We start from the raw sequence: 17322 nt of genomic DNA, 5'->3' as shown, positions 1-17322 counted from the left end.
AATCTACTGTCGGTGTTAACTGAAGAAAATCAGTTTTCCTGAAATTCCTGCTGAAAACCTGCAATAAATTATATTGCAACAGTTGGCTGGGTTTATTTTGTTGCCCATGCAAGCTCTAGAAAACTAGGACTTATTTTTTTTGAATGGTATTTAACACTGTGCTCAAGAATTTCTGTGCACAGTGCCACTTTTGCGACGTCGGTCGGGTCACTTTCATAAGCTACCTGATAAAGTCACATCCAAAAGTAAGAGATATATTCGAACACACAACCCCATTTGTCACGGGTTTGATAGAGGTCGCTGTGAGCCAGTAAACTGAGCAACCAGAGCAACTTCATTTCAATTTTTTTTTTTCTTTTGCAAAATCTGTGTTAATATTTACCTTGTGCACGCATAAGGGCAACACTGATCTGGCTTATTTATTAGCATTACAGTAGATTTCTCCGAAGTATTTTGTTTAATTTATTTTGGGTTATAAATGGTATGCTCAAGATGAGTCAAATAACGTCAAATGTGGCAACTGGGAGTGATATTCTGGAGATTTAATGTGACTTCAATGTACCGTAAAAACAAGTTATTTCTCAATCAGAACATTTAACATTTACAGCCTATGGAGGGAAGAATCTGCCAAGAGCTAGATTTGAACCTTTACCATGAACAACCAGTGGAAACTTGGATCAGCCTGTGGTTTATGTCCCACTATGGACCTACATCTTTAATATGCTGCCAACTAAAAACAAACAAGCTTGTTTTACAGGTATAAGAAGTATATATTAATGTGATAGATGTCTGCGCATAAGACAGGTATATGTGTGGAAAGCACTGTATTTTGCCATACATCTAACAAACCCCTGATTTGAGGCTGCAGCCGAGCCTGCAGGAGCTGGATTTGAACCTGCAACCCCACTGGTCTAGGGCTTGTGTCTGGACGGGGACAATCTATGCCGCTTGTCCAGTCAGGGTCTCTCAGGACTGAGAGGATGGACACAGGAGTCTTGTCCAAAAGATACAGGGATAGCAGAGAATCACAATCACCATACCACCACAGGATGAGTTTACAGATTGTTTTGGAGGCCCAGAAATAAGAACTATCACAAGTTGTAAACTATTTGAGCCGAATTGAACATGGACGAATCACTGCTGTAGGGAAGGATTTAGGAGAAATCAATCACAGTATGTAAATTTCTGTCTGTGTAGCGTGTATAAATAGTTAAGCTGTGGTTGTGCAACTTCATCCTCTAAGAAGACAGACGTTTTAAATGACATCAACTGGAGATGCCGTATGCAAACAGTAACTTCATAAATATTAAAAAGAAAAAAATAAATAACAAAAAGACTCATTTGAATGTCAAAAGTGTAACTTTATCAAATGACTGAACTCTATGCTTGGCAATGGGAACATTTGTTATACAACTTCACAGGTTGTTGAGCGAAACAAAACAGACAAGAAAAACTGAAGCTATTACATAGCAACGATGACATATGGATGACAAAGCACTTCAAACATGCAGGCCTGCAGGCCTAATTGGACATACTATCCATTACACAGAACATATCGCCAGTACCAATCCAGTGAGTAGCAATATCAACCAAGAATGCTTGATGTAGTATATTACTAAGCAACAATAAATGGGATGTTTTAATCTGAATCAGTTAATGATGCAAGACAGAAACTGTGAACATGATTATGTTTAATTATAACACCCTTCAAAAACAAACGAACAGACATATTTTGTTACCGAAATGTAACTTTTATACAGAAACATAGAACTAACGATTCAGAATTATGTGACTCTATATCTAGATAAACTTCACTAAGGGATGAATAATGCATCTCTTCAAACTTTATGCATGTTTTAATACACTTATACGTCACACAAGCAAGATGGACAAGTGAAGAGTAAGGCTACCCTAATTTTTCTAAAATTTGGGACAGATATTTATACTGTTGAAAGTAGCATATTACATTTCTTTATCAGCCTTTTGGAAAAGTAAAGATATGAGTATGTCGTTCATTAAATGGTCTAATCATGTGAGGAAAAAGAAACGCAATATCCCTGTAAGAATTACATATATATTGGCTAAAATGGGTAGACCAGGTGTCCCAAATTTTAGAAGAAACAGGATATCTTACACTCAACAGGAATGTGGTAACGCTTCTGGTCAATGCCATCAGGACAGGCAAATTCATCGGTTCATGATATTACTGAGATTTAGCATCTTGCAATCCCTGCATAGTACAGTCACTGTCATTGTTGAGAAAACCTGGTGAATCCCTGCCTCTGCGAGATCATGACCTCCATGGTGAAATGCTCAGCTGACAAAATGGGAGACTTAGTGATGGAACAATCTCGTGGAGCTGTGGATCAGTGTAATGCCTAGTTCTTCACATGCTGCTGTCACGACAGCATCATTAGTGGAGCCAGACGGGGAGACAATGTACTCCACCCCACTCTGAAGAGATAAACAGATATCACAATTCATTGTTAAATTATCAACATATAAAACTTCTTCGTCCTAAAACAATAAATTCTTTCATAGAGTGAGCACTGCACAAGTACATATGTGTAACTACCACACTGACCAGTACTGTAGCTATTATACCTCTAGTCATGGTAACTAACTCCAAGCTACAACCCGTGTCCATACTGTAAACCCCGTCCCTCTGAAATGTCTCAGAGGTCCCCACAACAAAAATGCTACATACATCTTCTTTAGAACTGATCAGAAAAAATGATCACAGGCTGAATGTTACTTGTCAAGGTTTCTCATGCTTATAAGTCACTATTAGCTGGCCACTTACTTGATACGCTCTGTCAATGTTGTCACGGAAGGGGAAAAATGCATCTGAACTCAGAGACACCTTCTTCAGTTTAGCTATCCACTCTTGACGCTCTCCCTGTAAATAGAAATGTTGTACAAATGCTCAATAAACTGGCTCTTTATTATATACCACTATAATGGTTCTCAGTAATAATTCACAGTGTCAAATTAAGACTATGGCAACTGGATCAACCACATCCAGTCCCTTACCGCATTATTTACCCCAGTACTGTTTATGGCAGATTCGAGGTTCATATTAAGTTCTTTAGTTTGTGAAAGGGAAGTTCAAGTCACTCCATTATCTAAAGGTTTCCCAACATTTAGCCATCATGAGTGACGCCAAACCCAAAAGCCAGTAAGCCGCCCCACCCAAGCCATTAAACTGATATGGGTCAACGAGTCGTTGCACTATCCCCTTCATACTGAACGCCAAGTGAGGAAGTTACAACTTTCTCTTTTAAGGTCTTAGGTGTGACTCACCCCGGGATTAACCATGGGTCTACCGCGCCCGAACCAGATGCTCTACCAACTGTGCTGTTGAGGCCGATCTAGCCATCATGATACTTGACTCAAACCACGAGAAATCTAGGCACTGTACTGAAGACATTCGGGTACCAATTGTCATCCTTTGCTCAAACTATTAAAGGATTAAACAGTATTTAAAGGTATCTTTTGTTAATCATGTTAAACATGTCGTTGTGGTTGAAAACAACTCCACCAACTCGTCAACTCTTCCCATCCTTAACTTCCCCTGACCTCTGACCCTGACCCCATCAGTCTGTACAGTAAGTTACCTCAGTCAGTTGCTCAGGTGGACTCTCAATCATCTCTTCCCATTTTCCTTTTTCCATGTCCTATAACACAAAAAATGTAATATCATATGTGTAGGTATAACATTAGCTCCGCAGAATTAGTTATCTTAACAGGGGAGTTTCCAGTTGGAGCTCTTTTCTAATCAAAGGTAAAAACACTCCTACTGTGTCATGTGAATGGTGAAAAATGTAAGGCAACATTTGATGACATTTATTTACTGATTACTTGTCTCACCCTTTTCCAGAGGCACAAATGACACCTCCTTCCTTTAAGAACTTCTCAAGTTGACAAACTTTCAGATTCTCAATCATCCCCTTCATTCTTCCACTGTAAATTACTTTCTACAACACTTTTTTCAGATGGCCATGTTATCGAAAATATGATCAAAAATAGTTGCTTAACATTTTTGACAGGTCACATGATAAGGGTGGACTTTTTCTACCTTCAATGATAAAAGAGTTCAAACTCGAAATTCCCATATTGATTTGTACAGGTCACAACTTTACATAGGTAGACAGATATACGGAAATGTCAGAGAGTGCAAGTGGGAACAACGCACTTAGTATGCCCCAGACAGATTATTCTGTTATAGGCTGCAATGATTTACTTATCTGATTGGCGTTTTATTCCAAACTTAAGATTATTTCATTTACATGATGACTGGAAGCACAGGCCAGTACACCATGTAGAAAAATCCCATTTGTTCATCTTGCCAGAAAAGAGCAATGTTTCATATTTTACGGCTTTTTTTTCACAAACTACACCCTACTCACCTGACCTACTGTTCCTAATACATAGCTGTCAATAGCATTGGAGATTTCTGCTCTCTTCACACCTTGCTTGAACTGCATTCCAAGAACCTTTGGATGTTGTCTCAGCCACCTGCGTACAAATCAGAACAACATCAACAAGAATAACATCTACCAGAACAACACATCAACCAGAACAACACATCAAACAGAATAATATCAACCAGAACAACATCATAGAGAATAACATCAACAAGAACAACACATCAACCGGAATACCACACCTGCACAAACCAGAACAACACATCAACCAGAATAACACATCTGCACAAACCAGAATAACAGACCTGAAACACTTGTAGCTAGAAAGTAGCACACTACTTCCACAAACAATGACATTACAGATTCAAGTAAGAAACTTATATTTGGTAGTACAGCTATAGAAGACACATGAATGAAAAGTTTTAGCTCAACACCTGAAGTCCTGAAGTCCTGAATTTTGTAATTTACTGCAATTAATATGCACACACACAGAGCAGCTCAATACTTGGAGTACTAACATTTACTGTAACAGTGCTTTCCATGTTACTGGACACTGCTTGGGGTAGAACATAAGCAGTGTCTGTACTTTGTAGAGACAAAGTGACCTAAAAAAAGCAATCACGCAATTCAACATATTTCGTCATTATAGCTAAGCACAGACTGAATAGCTGTGAGCATCACCATAACGCTGTTGGGAAGTTTACAAGTACAGACCGAAATGTGACGAGGTTCAAAATTAGACTGGAATGTCATCAGGTTCACAATTACAGACTGGAATATGACGAGGTTCATAATTACAGACTGAAATGTAATGAGACTAACAATTACAGACTGGAATGTGATAAGGTTCATAATTACAGACTGGAATGTAATGAGGCTAACAATTACAGACTGGAATGTGGTGAGGTTAACAATTACAGACTGGAATGTGGTGAGGTTAACAATTACAGACTGGAATGTGATAAGGTTAACAATTACAGACTGGAATGTGGTGAGGTTAACAATTACAGACTGGAATGTGGTGAGGTTAACAGTTACAGACTGGAATGTGGTGAGGTTAACAATTACAGACTGGAATGTGGTGAGGTTAACAATTACAGACTGGAATGTGATAAGGTTAACAATTACAGACTGGAATGTGGTGAGGTTAACAATTACAGACTGGAATGTGGTGAGGTTAACAATTACAGACTGGAATGTGGTGAGGTTAACAATTACAGACTGGAATGTGATAAGGTTAACAATTACAGACTGGAATGTGGTGAGGTTAACAATTACAGACTGGAATGTGGTGAGGTTAACAATTACAGACTGGAATGTGATAAGGTTAACAATTACAGACTGGAATGTGGTGAGGTTAACAATTACAGACTGGAATGTGGTGAGGTTAACAGTTACAGACTGGAATGTGGTGAGGTTAACAATTACAGACTGGAATGTGGTGAGGTTAACAATTACAGACTGGAATGTGATAAGGTTAACAATTACAGACTGGAATGTGGTGAGGTTAACAATTACAGACTGGAATGTGGTGAGGTTAACAATTACAGACTGGAATGTGGTGAGGTTAACAATTACAGACTGGAATGTGATAAGGTTAACAATTACAGACTGGAATGTGGTGAGGTTAACAATTACAGACTGGAATGTGGTGAGGTTAACAGTTACAGACTGGAATGTGGTGAGGTTAACAATTACAGACTGGAATGTGGTGAGGTTAACAATTACAAACTGGAATGTGGTGAGGTTAACAATTACAGACTGGAATGTGATAAGGTTCATAATTACAGACTGGAATGTAATGAGGCTAACAATTACAGACTGGAATGTGATAAGGTTAACAGTTACAGACTGGAATGTGGTGAGGTTAACAACTACAGACTGGAATGTGGTGAGGTTAACAATTACAGACTGGAATGTGGTGAAGTTAACAATTACAGACTGGAATGTGTTGAGTTCACAAGTAAGGGTGAATGAATGATTGGGGTTTAAAGTAACACTGGCAGGGTATCAACCATATCATGCTGACAAACAAAGTGTGGTGAGAGTCACAATTATGGACTGGAATGTAATAAGATTCACACATATAAATTAATACTTATAATGAGGCTTATAATTACAGATTTACAATGTCATGAATTTTACAGGTACAGACTAGAGTATGGGTGGGATTCACAGTCACCAGGGCATGACATAAAAGTTTTGAATTTTGCAAGTCTCCCAGGGTAAAAGTTGGAGTCGAATCTTTGATATGTCAATGAACTTTTGGCAGGTCCAATTTTTGTCAAGATATACCATTTCATTGGTTTTTCTTTACACTGTATTCAAGAATATTTCATATATACGACAGCGGCCTGCTAGTTGCTGTCACTGACCACATTGGTAAGTGGCTTTTGTGTGATTGTGCCATGCGGGATCGCTAGCCACCCCATCTACGAAGGCCCTGTCAAGACTTACCAGTGATTGGCCTTGTCTCCTGCTAGTCTGGTACAGTGAATACGAGACTGCTGACCCGCTCCTATCCCAATTACCTGATATGTAAAACAATACAGGTCAAAACACAACATAGTGGATCAGCACAAAGGACAACATACAAGTAGCCTTACAACCATCTGATGTTATGATTGTTTGAATTGTACTAATTTATTTCACCGTGGCAAGGTTTAAATTTCTTTTATATTGTTTGATTATACACTACTTCGGCCTCATAGTTAAACTAAATGTTTGACTGTTGTTTACTGTTATACCTGGTACTTAAGAACATTTCCTGATAAAATGGTGCTTTTATGAGTGGAGGAAACTGCCATGCACTGGCTGAGGAAACCAGAGCGAACTAGGTAAAGAATCAATCTTTGACCATAAACAGTGAGCCCTGGGAAGCAAGGCTTGACGAGAAACCTGGCAGAGCCCACTTGAAACCACAGTATTTTGCTAGTATCTTCATGAACCTCAGTAACTAGGTTCACTGATTACACACTGGGAGCTATGTCCCAATACTCAATACTCAAGCTCTCTACAGCCAACGGTATGGAAAAGTAATGTTCAAGGCCATTTGACTACCAAGAGCACTCCATTATAGAAAGACAACAGAAAAATTTATACCAACAAAATTTTCCCCAAAGCTGATACAGATGTGACCAATTGCTGAAGTGACTATAATCCATAGCCTTGCAATCAGAATGGACTAGATTTATTGAACTGAAAGTTTCACTAATCATAAAAATAACAAGTAAAAACCATTTAAAGTCTTACTTGGCCATCCTTAGCATAACAAACAGAGTTGGACTGTGTGTACTTGAGAGCAATGGTTGCTACCAGCAAATCACAAGCAGCACTATCCGGAAGCTGTTGGAAACAAAGACAATACATGTATTTACACTAAGTTTAGTTTTCAATGACTAAGTGTCGCATATAATTTGAATATAAGTATGTATGCATATATGCTTGGGGTTTTACATTGCACTTAACAATATCTCAGTCATATGACAATGACGAGTCATTAAGTGTGTGTGTGTGTGTATATATATATATATATATATATATATATATATATACTGTGTCCTCTTGTGGGAGGGCGAGTCCATGCTGCCAAAGTGCTGGCCCAAATATAATTTGCTGTCCGATTTACAGAAAGTGATGGCATATACAAACTAAATTTTAACCCATCTTCTATTAGAAGAAAAAAGCAAGCCGTGAATGAATGTGCACTGAACCATAGACTGTCATCATTTCCAGCTTTTGAACGAACATTACCCATGTACTACAAGCTGCCTCAGTTACCTCCCTTTCTGTACCCATGACATACAACAGTATATCACCCCACCTGTTTGTTGCTGGTTACAATGTTTGTCAGCAGGCTCTTGTCAATCCGAGCATCATTCCTCTTCTGCTCCATGTGAAGGCCAAACAGCATCCTCGTCTCCATTGGTGAAGGCTCGTAGCTTGGGTCAATCTGCGGGCAAAGGGGAACAAGTCCATGAGGATCAACCATTCAACCCGTATCTCTATATGTAAGATGTGACAAATTCACATCAGTACATTTGCATCATGATCATGCAGACTTCAGTTTATCACGCTGCAAACTCCAAGGAGATTTCAAAATCAGTCTTACATCCATACATAATTTCACTTCAGCCATTAGATATAAGTCCACTAATATCAGCAAAGAATCAATTTAATGATGAAGATCACACTGAGCAATAATGCACTGGATTTCTGAACACAGGCACATTTATCCTATCAACACCACCTACCTCCAGTACACAGTACGACCCTCCTTTCTTCTTGGAGAGAATCTCCAGGGCAGCAGTCTCATAGCCAGGAGCAATAATCCCATCAGACACCTGTGAATGAATAAATGAATGAATGCTTGGGGTTTTACATCGTACTTAACAATTTTTCAGTCGTATGACAACGAAGGCTCATCAAGCGTACATATAATGTGTCTTCTTGTGGCAGGGTGAGTTCAATGTCGCCAATGTGCTGCCGCCACTGAAGTAGACACCCCACCTGGTTACATTATACTGACACCGAGCCAACCAATCCTGTTTCCTTGCTCTAACCTCACAGTGCTGAGTGCCAAGCAAGGCAGCAAAAAATAACATTTTCAAAGTTTTTGGAATGACCCGACCCGAGTTTGATCCCATGTCTCTCGACTTCAAACCATTATGCCACTGAAGTGGTCACACCTGTGAAAGCCACAGAAAAGCCAGATAGACAATAGGAAGGATTAATTGCTCACTCATTATATTTAACTAGCTCATACGTGTAACTCACACTTGTCAGTTAAGGAGGTGGGAATAAAAAGTGAACTCTACTAAAACAGACCACATACACCTGACAAAGCCTTTTATAATGGTTAAGATTGTTATATAAATCATTAGTAAAGGGCTAGTTGTCTTTCATACAATCACTTCTGAAAAGCAACTGACAAACTTTGTGAAAATGTGACACACTCAATGTGTATGAAACACTTATAGAAGGAAAGGGGTCTTAAACAGCTCAATTTCCCATCAGGTTTGTTCTGAACCAAGACCTTGCATGTTAGTCAATTGATAGACAAGCAACAACTGCGCTTCCATCACATGCTCCTCTCAATTCTACAGGAAGCACTGGCAGATATCAAATAATCAGCACTCACCTCTCTGGATATTATTTTGGCTGCTGGTACGTCACAAATGTCAGACAATGCAATAAAATCACCAAAAGACGACATACGGTCAGCACCTATTAAAGTTAAAAGAAAACTTTAATATCTACAAAAACTGAACGCACTAACTGAACAACTGATTTTGTCTGACTGAAATATTTGTTACAAAGAAACTTTAACACATAGTTAGGAGAATACAGTGAGGTAAAATTTTAAATGGACATCTTGATCTAGAATACTGATCATTCTAACCAATGCACAGGTAATTCTGAATGGAAGAAATTTCTTTATCAACATTAATTAATATGAAAGACAGAGAGTACCTCTAGCTCTAGCATACGCTGTAGCCAGTGGTGTCAGATTCTGAGCCATGTCTGCCACCATGCACAGTCTTGCTTGGCTCTCACTCAGTGGTACCCCAACAGCTGCACCTATTAATATCACCATCAAAATTTCAAATGCCATGTTACCAACAAAACTTTAAATAAAAATTTATCTCCAATTTCAAATGACATTTTATCCCAAAAATTTTGCAAAATATTTTATTGCTAAAAATTTTTAGATGATATTTAATCTCCCAATATAATACTCATCTGAAAATTCTGAAACTTAATTCGCATGTACTAAAAATATTTGGTTTTATCACTTTCCAATAAATTCCAAACTCAATACTAGGTCAATCATTTATATCTTACAAATGCTTTTGTACACATATTAATTACTTATTTTCTAATTAATTTATGAGTAAGACTACCTTATATGAAGCACATTTACAAGATTATAAATATTTAGTTTAGAAAACTGATGGCAAATTTAGAAGAGACCAGAACACCTGTTGTGCCGACAGATCCAGACACTGCTGTTCATCACCTTCTTTGCCTGTAGCTACTTACCTGCTGGGCTGACATGTTTGAAGGATGCTGCTGCAGGAAGATGTAGTGCCTGCCTGAGTTCCCGTACTAGCTGCCAACCATTCAGACCATCACATAGGTTAATGAATCCCGGCGAGCCATTCAGAACTATACAGTGTAACAGATAAGATAATAGGGTAACAGGGCACAGTGACAGCTGTTGGCTGCACCAAAAGATACGCACTGATATGCAGGAGTACATTAACATGAATTCTCTATCACTGTATGGTTTCCCATAAAGACAACACTAGCCTGAGCACCTGCCACTCATCTATCAACACTACTTTGATAAGCTGATCCACATTTAGTAACACTAACTTCGTAAAGGATTTCTGACATGTATTCCAGCTTAAAGATGATCATTAATGTGGGAAATAATTTTTTTTTTAAATTTCATTCCACATTTACTTGTTTTTAACATACTCTCTATTATATATGCATTTTCCACCAACTGTCAGGAATGATATCAATCTTAAACTTGCTGGCTTGGCAGGGCCATCTCAGTGCACTACTAGGGCTAATCCACCCTCCTTCCTCCCTCCCGCTCACTGGCCTTCACCCACCACCTCCCTCCCTCCCTCTCACTGGCCCTTGCCCACCTCCCTCACTCTCATTGGCCCTTGCCGACCACCTCCCTCCCTCTCACTGGCCCTCACCCACCACCTCCCTTCCTCTCACTGGCCCTTGCCCACCTCCCTCCCTCTCACTGTCCCTCACCCACCACCTCCCTCCCACTCACAGGCCCTCACCCACCACCTCCCTCCCTCTCACAGGCCCTTACCCACCTCCCTCTCTCTCACTGACCCTCACCCACCACCTCCCTCTCTCTCACTGGCCCTCACCCACCACCTCTCTCCCTCTCACTGGCCCTTGCCCACCTCCCTCCCTCCCTCTCACTGACCCTCGCCCACCACCTCCCTCCCTCTCACAGGCCCTCACCCACCACCTCCCTCCCTCTCACAAGCCCTCACCCACCACCTCCCTCCTTCTCACTGGCCCTCACCTACCACCTCCCTCTCTCTCACTGGCCCTCGCCCACCACCTCCCTCTCTCTCACTGACCCTCGCCCACCTCCTCCCTCCCTCTCACTGGCCCTCGCCCACCACCTCCCTCCCTCTCACTGGCCCTCACCCACCACCTCTCACCCTCTCACTAGCCCTTGCCCACCACCTCCCTCTCTCTCACTGGCCCTCGCCCACCACCTCCCTCCCTCTCACTGGCCCTCACCCACCACCTCTCTCCCTCTCAATGGCCCTCGCCCACCACCTCCCTCCCTCTCACTGGCCCTTGCCCACCACCAACTCAACAGAGTTGTTTTGACTATCTCGACACTAAGTTACTTTTCAAACTTGCGAAATGAAGACTAGTTACATGCTTACCCCTCCCCACCCCACAAGAACAAGGCTGAGATTGATTTTTTAATTTATACATGGAAGGAGACGTTCTTAACTGTATCTTAAGAAATGAAAACCATATGTTTCATATATCCAACATGTTCCTCATAAATGTAGCAACACAATGACCACAAGATGACATGCCTTTTAGGGGTAGCTGGGGCAGTGTGGTGTAGATCTGTGCGGGTTTCTGGTGAGGGTTCATTCCATACCGAAGGGGTAACTGTGCCACACCCGAACTGTACTGCCGACGAAAGTAGTTGGATATAGCTGCATCATAGGCAGCTGTGTGATTGAAAGCCTACAAAGTACATAGCATGGTATGCAATAACAAAGAAGTTACAGATTTCAAATAACTGCCTAAATAAACACAAACCATGACTACGTTCTCTTATCAGATGTATGGATCAAAGCAGATATTGAACCGTGTTTGAAAACAGAATATTGTCTTCACACATCAAAGATTACCCTAAATGTCAACAGCATGATAACTTCAGAAAACACCAAATGTGACTTATAGTTGGTTGACATTAAATTTCATAAAACTTATGATTCTGCCTTACAAATGTCTAACTCTCATTTCCACTGCAATACTTACCTTTACAGCCAACCGCTGTCTGGTTTCAAGAGTTGTGTCCCCTTTATCTGATGACTTCACTTCATTAATCAATCTGAAAATTATGGCAGTTTAAAAATATCACAATAGCTAACACATTCTGATGTACAATAAGTCAAACAATGGCTTTAATGAATACTGCAGATAATGCAAGAATAAAAAATTCTGACATCGATAATGATACAGTAACATTTTTAATACAAAAACAATTTTAATAAACATTATTTAAATCAAGACAAATATGAAGCGTCCACTGACTGGTTATAATCCGCCGGGTCACACACGACGGTGACACGAGCATGATTCTTGGCTGCGGCTCTCAAGAGTGTGACTCCACCTGTTAAATGTGATCAGATATGTCATCCAGAAATCTTTAGAGCCTCGGGAAAAAATACCCCGGATAATATATATTGACACATGATGTACGAGAATATTCAGATTAAATACCAAAATCTTAACAAGTCAAAATGTCCCCATCTAAAGCATGGTGTTAAAACAAATCTTTTGTCAATGTACCGTTGTTACGCTCGGTCTCATGAATAATACATAATATTACAGATACTGGCACCTACATTTTGATTTTTCAATTAATACACTGATAATGAGTAATTTTACAGAGAGCAAATCCCTAACTTTGTGGTCATAGAGAATGAAATCCATCAGAACTCACCAATATCAATATTCTCTACAGCTTGTTCTGGGGTCACATCTGCAGCTGATACTGTTTTCACAAATGGATAGAGATTACAAGCCACCAGTCTGAAATAAAAAAGAAGAAAAAAAAAAACAAAAAACAATTACATGACAGTTGTAAAAATAGCAGAACTTTGTGATGCAAATAAAGCTAATGAATGTGCAAATTAATGTGATTTTCTGTATAGATTTGCAAAGGCCAACAGGCACAGATAATAATCACAATAGCACATCTTGGCAAATATTTAATAACATTGAAATATCTTTAAATATAAGAATACATTCAAATATATTTAAAATATAAGAATATCTTTAAATAGGTGGATAGGCAGACAAGCAGACAGCCAGAATTCAGACATAATCTCAGCCCCACCCCCCCATCCCCCCACCACCCCACCCTTATTCATACACAATGTACCACCACAAAATTTAAACGTTTTGTACCTTATTCGATCATATCCCTGTTTCTTAAGGTCTGCATCATCCTCAGGATTCAACCTTGCCAAAATGCCTGAAAAAATTTATATGTTAAGCAAAATTTAATTGTGCATGCCAACCAGAGTGAAGTTTTACATGGCACAGAGTAATTTTTTCCCAATCACAACTGATAAAGGCAGTAATCCTACATAGGAAATGATGACATACTTGTGCCATGTAGGATTCTATGCTCTGCCAAATGTGACAAGCCCCAAATTCACCTGTATAGTCTGAGGTAACCCTTAACAGTACCGGTACCGCATGACATAGGTAATACTGTTATCATTTCCTTTACACTTGTTCCGCATTCAGAGTATCATGGTAATCTCACCTCCATGGACAGCAGGATGAAGGGTCTTCACTCGCCCTCCCAGCATCTCTGGGGCGCCAGTAATGTCAGCAACATCCCTAAATTAAGTAAAACAGTCTCTTGTCCCATTTTTTAACTGTCCATAATATCAATATCTCCCCTGCTTATCACTTACTGTTACTGTTTATACACCTGTATTTCAGTCCCGTTTGAATACTACAAGTACGCCTACTTACTTACATATAACACAAGAATTGCATGAAGAAATATTAATACCTTATTTATCTTTGATTGGTTCCTAACACTATACTGAAGAATTTTTCTCTTATACAATAGCAGTCAGTTTTATGGGTGAGAAAGCTTAAACTTAATATCCAGGGATAAATCACTGAATTCTGGCAAATTACAGATGGCCTTTCCTACATGACGCACGGATAAAACATGTAAAATGCACCATATTGGTGGGAGACAATTAAGTGGTTTTCAACAAACATTAGGTAATACTAATACTGGACCCCAAGAACACTGAGAGCAATTAATGTAGTCCACGCATTCCCTGTCCAATGCTAGTGCCGAACCCCCAAATCGTGTCTATTCATTGTAAGTTTTAACCACTCATCCATGACCCATTCAAAAAGTAAAACATGTAGAAAGACTGTTGTTTTGTTGATACCATGTTGTATGTGACTTTACCTGACTTGTAAGCCTGCCTCCCTGAGAGCTTTTGCTGTCCCACCAGATGCTATCAGTTTGAAGCCAACTTCACTTAACTTCTTCCCAAACTCAACCAGACCTGTCTTGTCAGAGACGCTCAGCAGTGCTAACAACATGGAATCAAACAATTACCATTAATATGTTACCTACACAACAGGCTTACAAAATGGGGGAGCTTGCAGTAAATGTATCTAATTGCACTCATGCAATCTTTCCATTTCACTTTACGATATAATCTTAAGAATCTCATGCTGGTTTCATCTCCAGTGTTATGTGGTAAGGTCTGCCAACAACCTGCGGATGGTCATGGGTTTCCCCCAGGCTCTGCCTGATTTTCCTCCCACCGTAATGCTGGCCGCTGTTGTATGAGTGAAATATTCTTGAGTACGGCGTAAAACACCAATACAATAAACCAATAAATAAATAAGAAAAAAGCAGTGCGAAATTCATGATCTCAGTGAAAACTGGTCAACATGTTAATTCTGTTTAAGATGACTGACAGACCTGAGGGATGAAAAGTTTAATCTTTCAGCTATTTTTACAGATCATTATGCAAGTTTTGATCAGATGCCTAACCTGGAATACTGGTATCGTATATCCCAGCCAATCAGCGAAATCTACCCATGTGCAGTGGAAAATGTAAAACGATTTTACACAAATTCATTCAGTAACCCTGCAGTTACTGAGCTTTTCGGAAGATGAACTACAATCTATACACATGCTTTACATGTGTACGATAACATATGTACACACTTTGGGCTGCATTTCTTTTCTGTCACATTCAAATTTTAATAATATACACATCAACAAATAGCTCGATATTCACAAAAAGCAATAAATGTCTTTCATCAAATCTGACAGAATTCCTTGATAAGATGCAAATATAAAACAATAGCTCTGAAAGTGCCTTTATCTTCTTCTACGAATATCTTACAGAAGAGCTATAAATATTATCAACACAGTACCTATTTCACCAGCCATGCTTTCTCCAAGTCGCACATGTGGTCGTCATTCGACCTTGACAGTGCTAGTAGTTGTAATATCCACACCGAGGCTCCAGAGTAACCTCTGCCACATGTCATCATCGACCTGCGGTTGTGCGGTTGGGCACTGGTCAAAAATATGAAATGTAATTTATGCACGCTCTCCTTGCCAGGCGGGTAATGTAATGAGATCTGCGACAGGATTACTCTGTTTGACCTGTGTCTTAATCAAAACAGTTTTACTACAACCTCACGGCCTCTTTGGCCTAGAAGTTAACGTGCTCTCGAACTACGTGATCTCTCGCAGCATAATGATCAGGGCCTTCTCGCCATTGCGATCGCTAGCTTCCTTTCATACGTGGGAAGGTTCTGTCAGCAGCCTGTAGATATAATGTTATCCGCCGTCGTATAAGTCAAGTATTCTTGAATACGGCGTTAAACCCCAGTTAAATAAATAAATAAGTATACCACATACATGTACAGTATATGGATACCAATGTTGGATTACTGTTTCTTTTAGTTGCTTAATTTCAGTTTATTTATTTATTTATTTATTTCTTTATTTGATCGGTGTTTTACGCTGTACTTAAGAATATTTCACTTATATGATGGCGGCCAGCATTATGATGGGAGCAAACCGGGCAGAGCCCAGGGGAAACCAGGCAGAGCCCGGGGGAAACCAACAACCATCCGCAGGTTGCTGCCAGACCTTCAAATTCAGTTTATAAGATGTAGGTCTATTTGACAGCTTAATGTGGGCTTCTACCCTTCGGCTTGAAAAAGCTTTGATGTCCAAAGACTTTCAAACTTTAATTTATTTTCCAGGAATTTCAATTTGGGTCATTAATGGAAATAAGTTTGCTTAAATGACTAGCAAAATGTGGTTGTCCTGCACTTTGACGACCCCAAATTGAATGATACAACGGTCAACCAAATGCGTTCCAGACACGTTACTTTCAAGGATTGCAATGCCAATCATGTCCTATACATGGCCTAATCATTTTTCTGAATACAGAATTCATTCAAACCTATCTGGACCGACATCCCAAAAGTGTTGTAGACCTGCATGTTGCATACTGGTATGCCTAAATTTTGTGAATTTTTAGCAAATTGACATCATAAAAATTGATACTTGTGGTTAAGCTGCCAGTAGCTCTAGTGCGTCATCTTGTGACGCCCTGTGATGCACGCCCATCCCGTCATCAGTCAAGATTTTGTAGCCATGTGTACTTGTTTGTTTGTTGACGCAGACTTTAAAACTACTTCCAACATTATTTTACTCTCAAAATGTCCTGTCCTGTCCTGTTGGGAAGAAGACATCAGCTTTTAACAACCAGTCAAGCCAATGTACTCTGCACCCAGTATTATACATGTAAGTCAGTGCTTTGGCTATTAAATGGTGTTGAGCAAGTAACATTGTTACCATTTCATCTAGCTTGATTTGACACCAATCACACATGGTAACTGCCTGGACTTTACCATACTGTAACAGGGCAAAATGTATCATAAACGCGGTCAGTGAGAATTTCTCTTTGGAAAAGTGGTAGAAGGGCAGACAACGGTTCCAAATCATTTGAGAGTTGCCACATCATATCTAAACAGCAAGACGAAATGTGTACTGTCTACATGTTGTTTTGGAATCTATAAT

At 39.7% G+C, this 17322-nt stretch overlaps 1 protein-coding gene across 1 annotated transcript; it reads right to left on the bottom strand.

Moving 5' to 3' along the window:
• Positions 1 to 1349: 1349 nt before the first annotated feature.
• On the bottom strand, positions 1350 to 15780 carry LOC135461887 (bifunctional purine biosynthesis protein ATIC-like). Its single transcript, XM_064739160.1, has 19 exons — positions 15657 to 15780; positions 14671 to 14797; positions 13999 to 14075; positions 13635 to 13701; positions 13168 to 13256; positions 12756 to 12834; positions 12480 to 12552; positions 12026 to 12182; positions 10470 to 10595; positions 9900 to 10007; positions 9568 to 9653; positions 8681 to 8770; positions 8251 to 8379; positions 7680 to 7772; positions 6885 to 6958; positions 4410 to 4518; positions 3618 to 3677; positions 2804 to 2899; positions 1350 to 2454 (listed from the first exon to the last, which is right to left on the bottom strand). The coding sequence occupies exons 1-19, from the start codon at positions 15670 to 15672 to the stop codon at positions 2335 to 2337; spliced, it is 1776 nt and encodes a 591-aa protein (XP_064595230.1). The 5' UTR covers positions 15673 to 15780; the 3' UTR covers positions 1350 to 2334.
• Positions 15781 to 17322: the final 1542 nt, after the last annotated feature.

Source organism: Liolophura sinensis, chromosome 1 (assembly GCF_032854445.1).
Source record: "Liolophura sinensis isolate JHLJ2023 chromosome 1, CUHK_Ljap_v2, whole genome shotgun sequence".
In the NCBI taxonomy this organism is placed as follows: Eukaryota; Metazoa; Mollusca; class Polyplacophora; order Chitonida; family Chitonidae; genus Liolophura; species Liolophura sinensis.
Note: the sequence above shows the minus strand (reverse complement) of the source record. Positions and strands in the feature narration are given on the sequence as shown.

What these genes read in the sequence shown, in the direction of transcription:
- LOC135461887 (XM_064739160.1), bottom strand. An exon ending in GGTCGTACTGTGTACTGGAG is followed by an intron (nt 8,380 to 8,680) that starts GTAGGTGGTGTT and finishes CTTTGCCCGCAG; the next exon opens with ATTGACCCAAGCTACGAGCC. An exon ending in GTTATGCTAAGGATGGCCAA is followed by an intron (nt 6,959 to 7,679) that starts GTAAGACTTTAA and finishes TTTACATATCAG; the next exon opens with GTAATTGGGATAGGAGCGGG.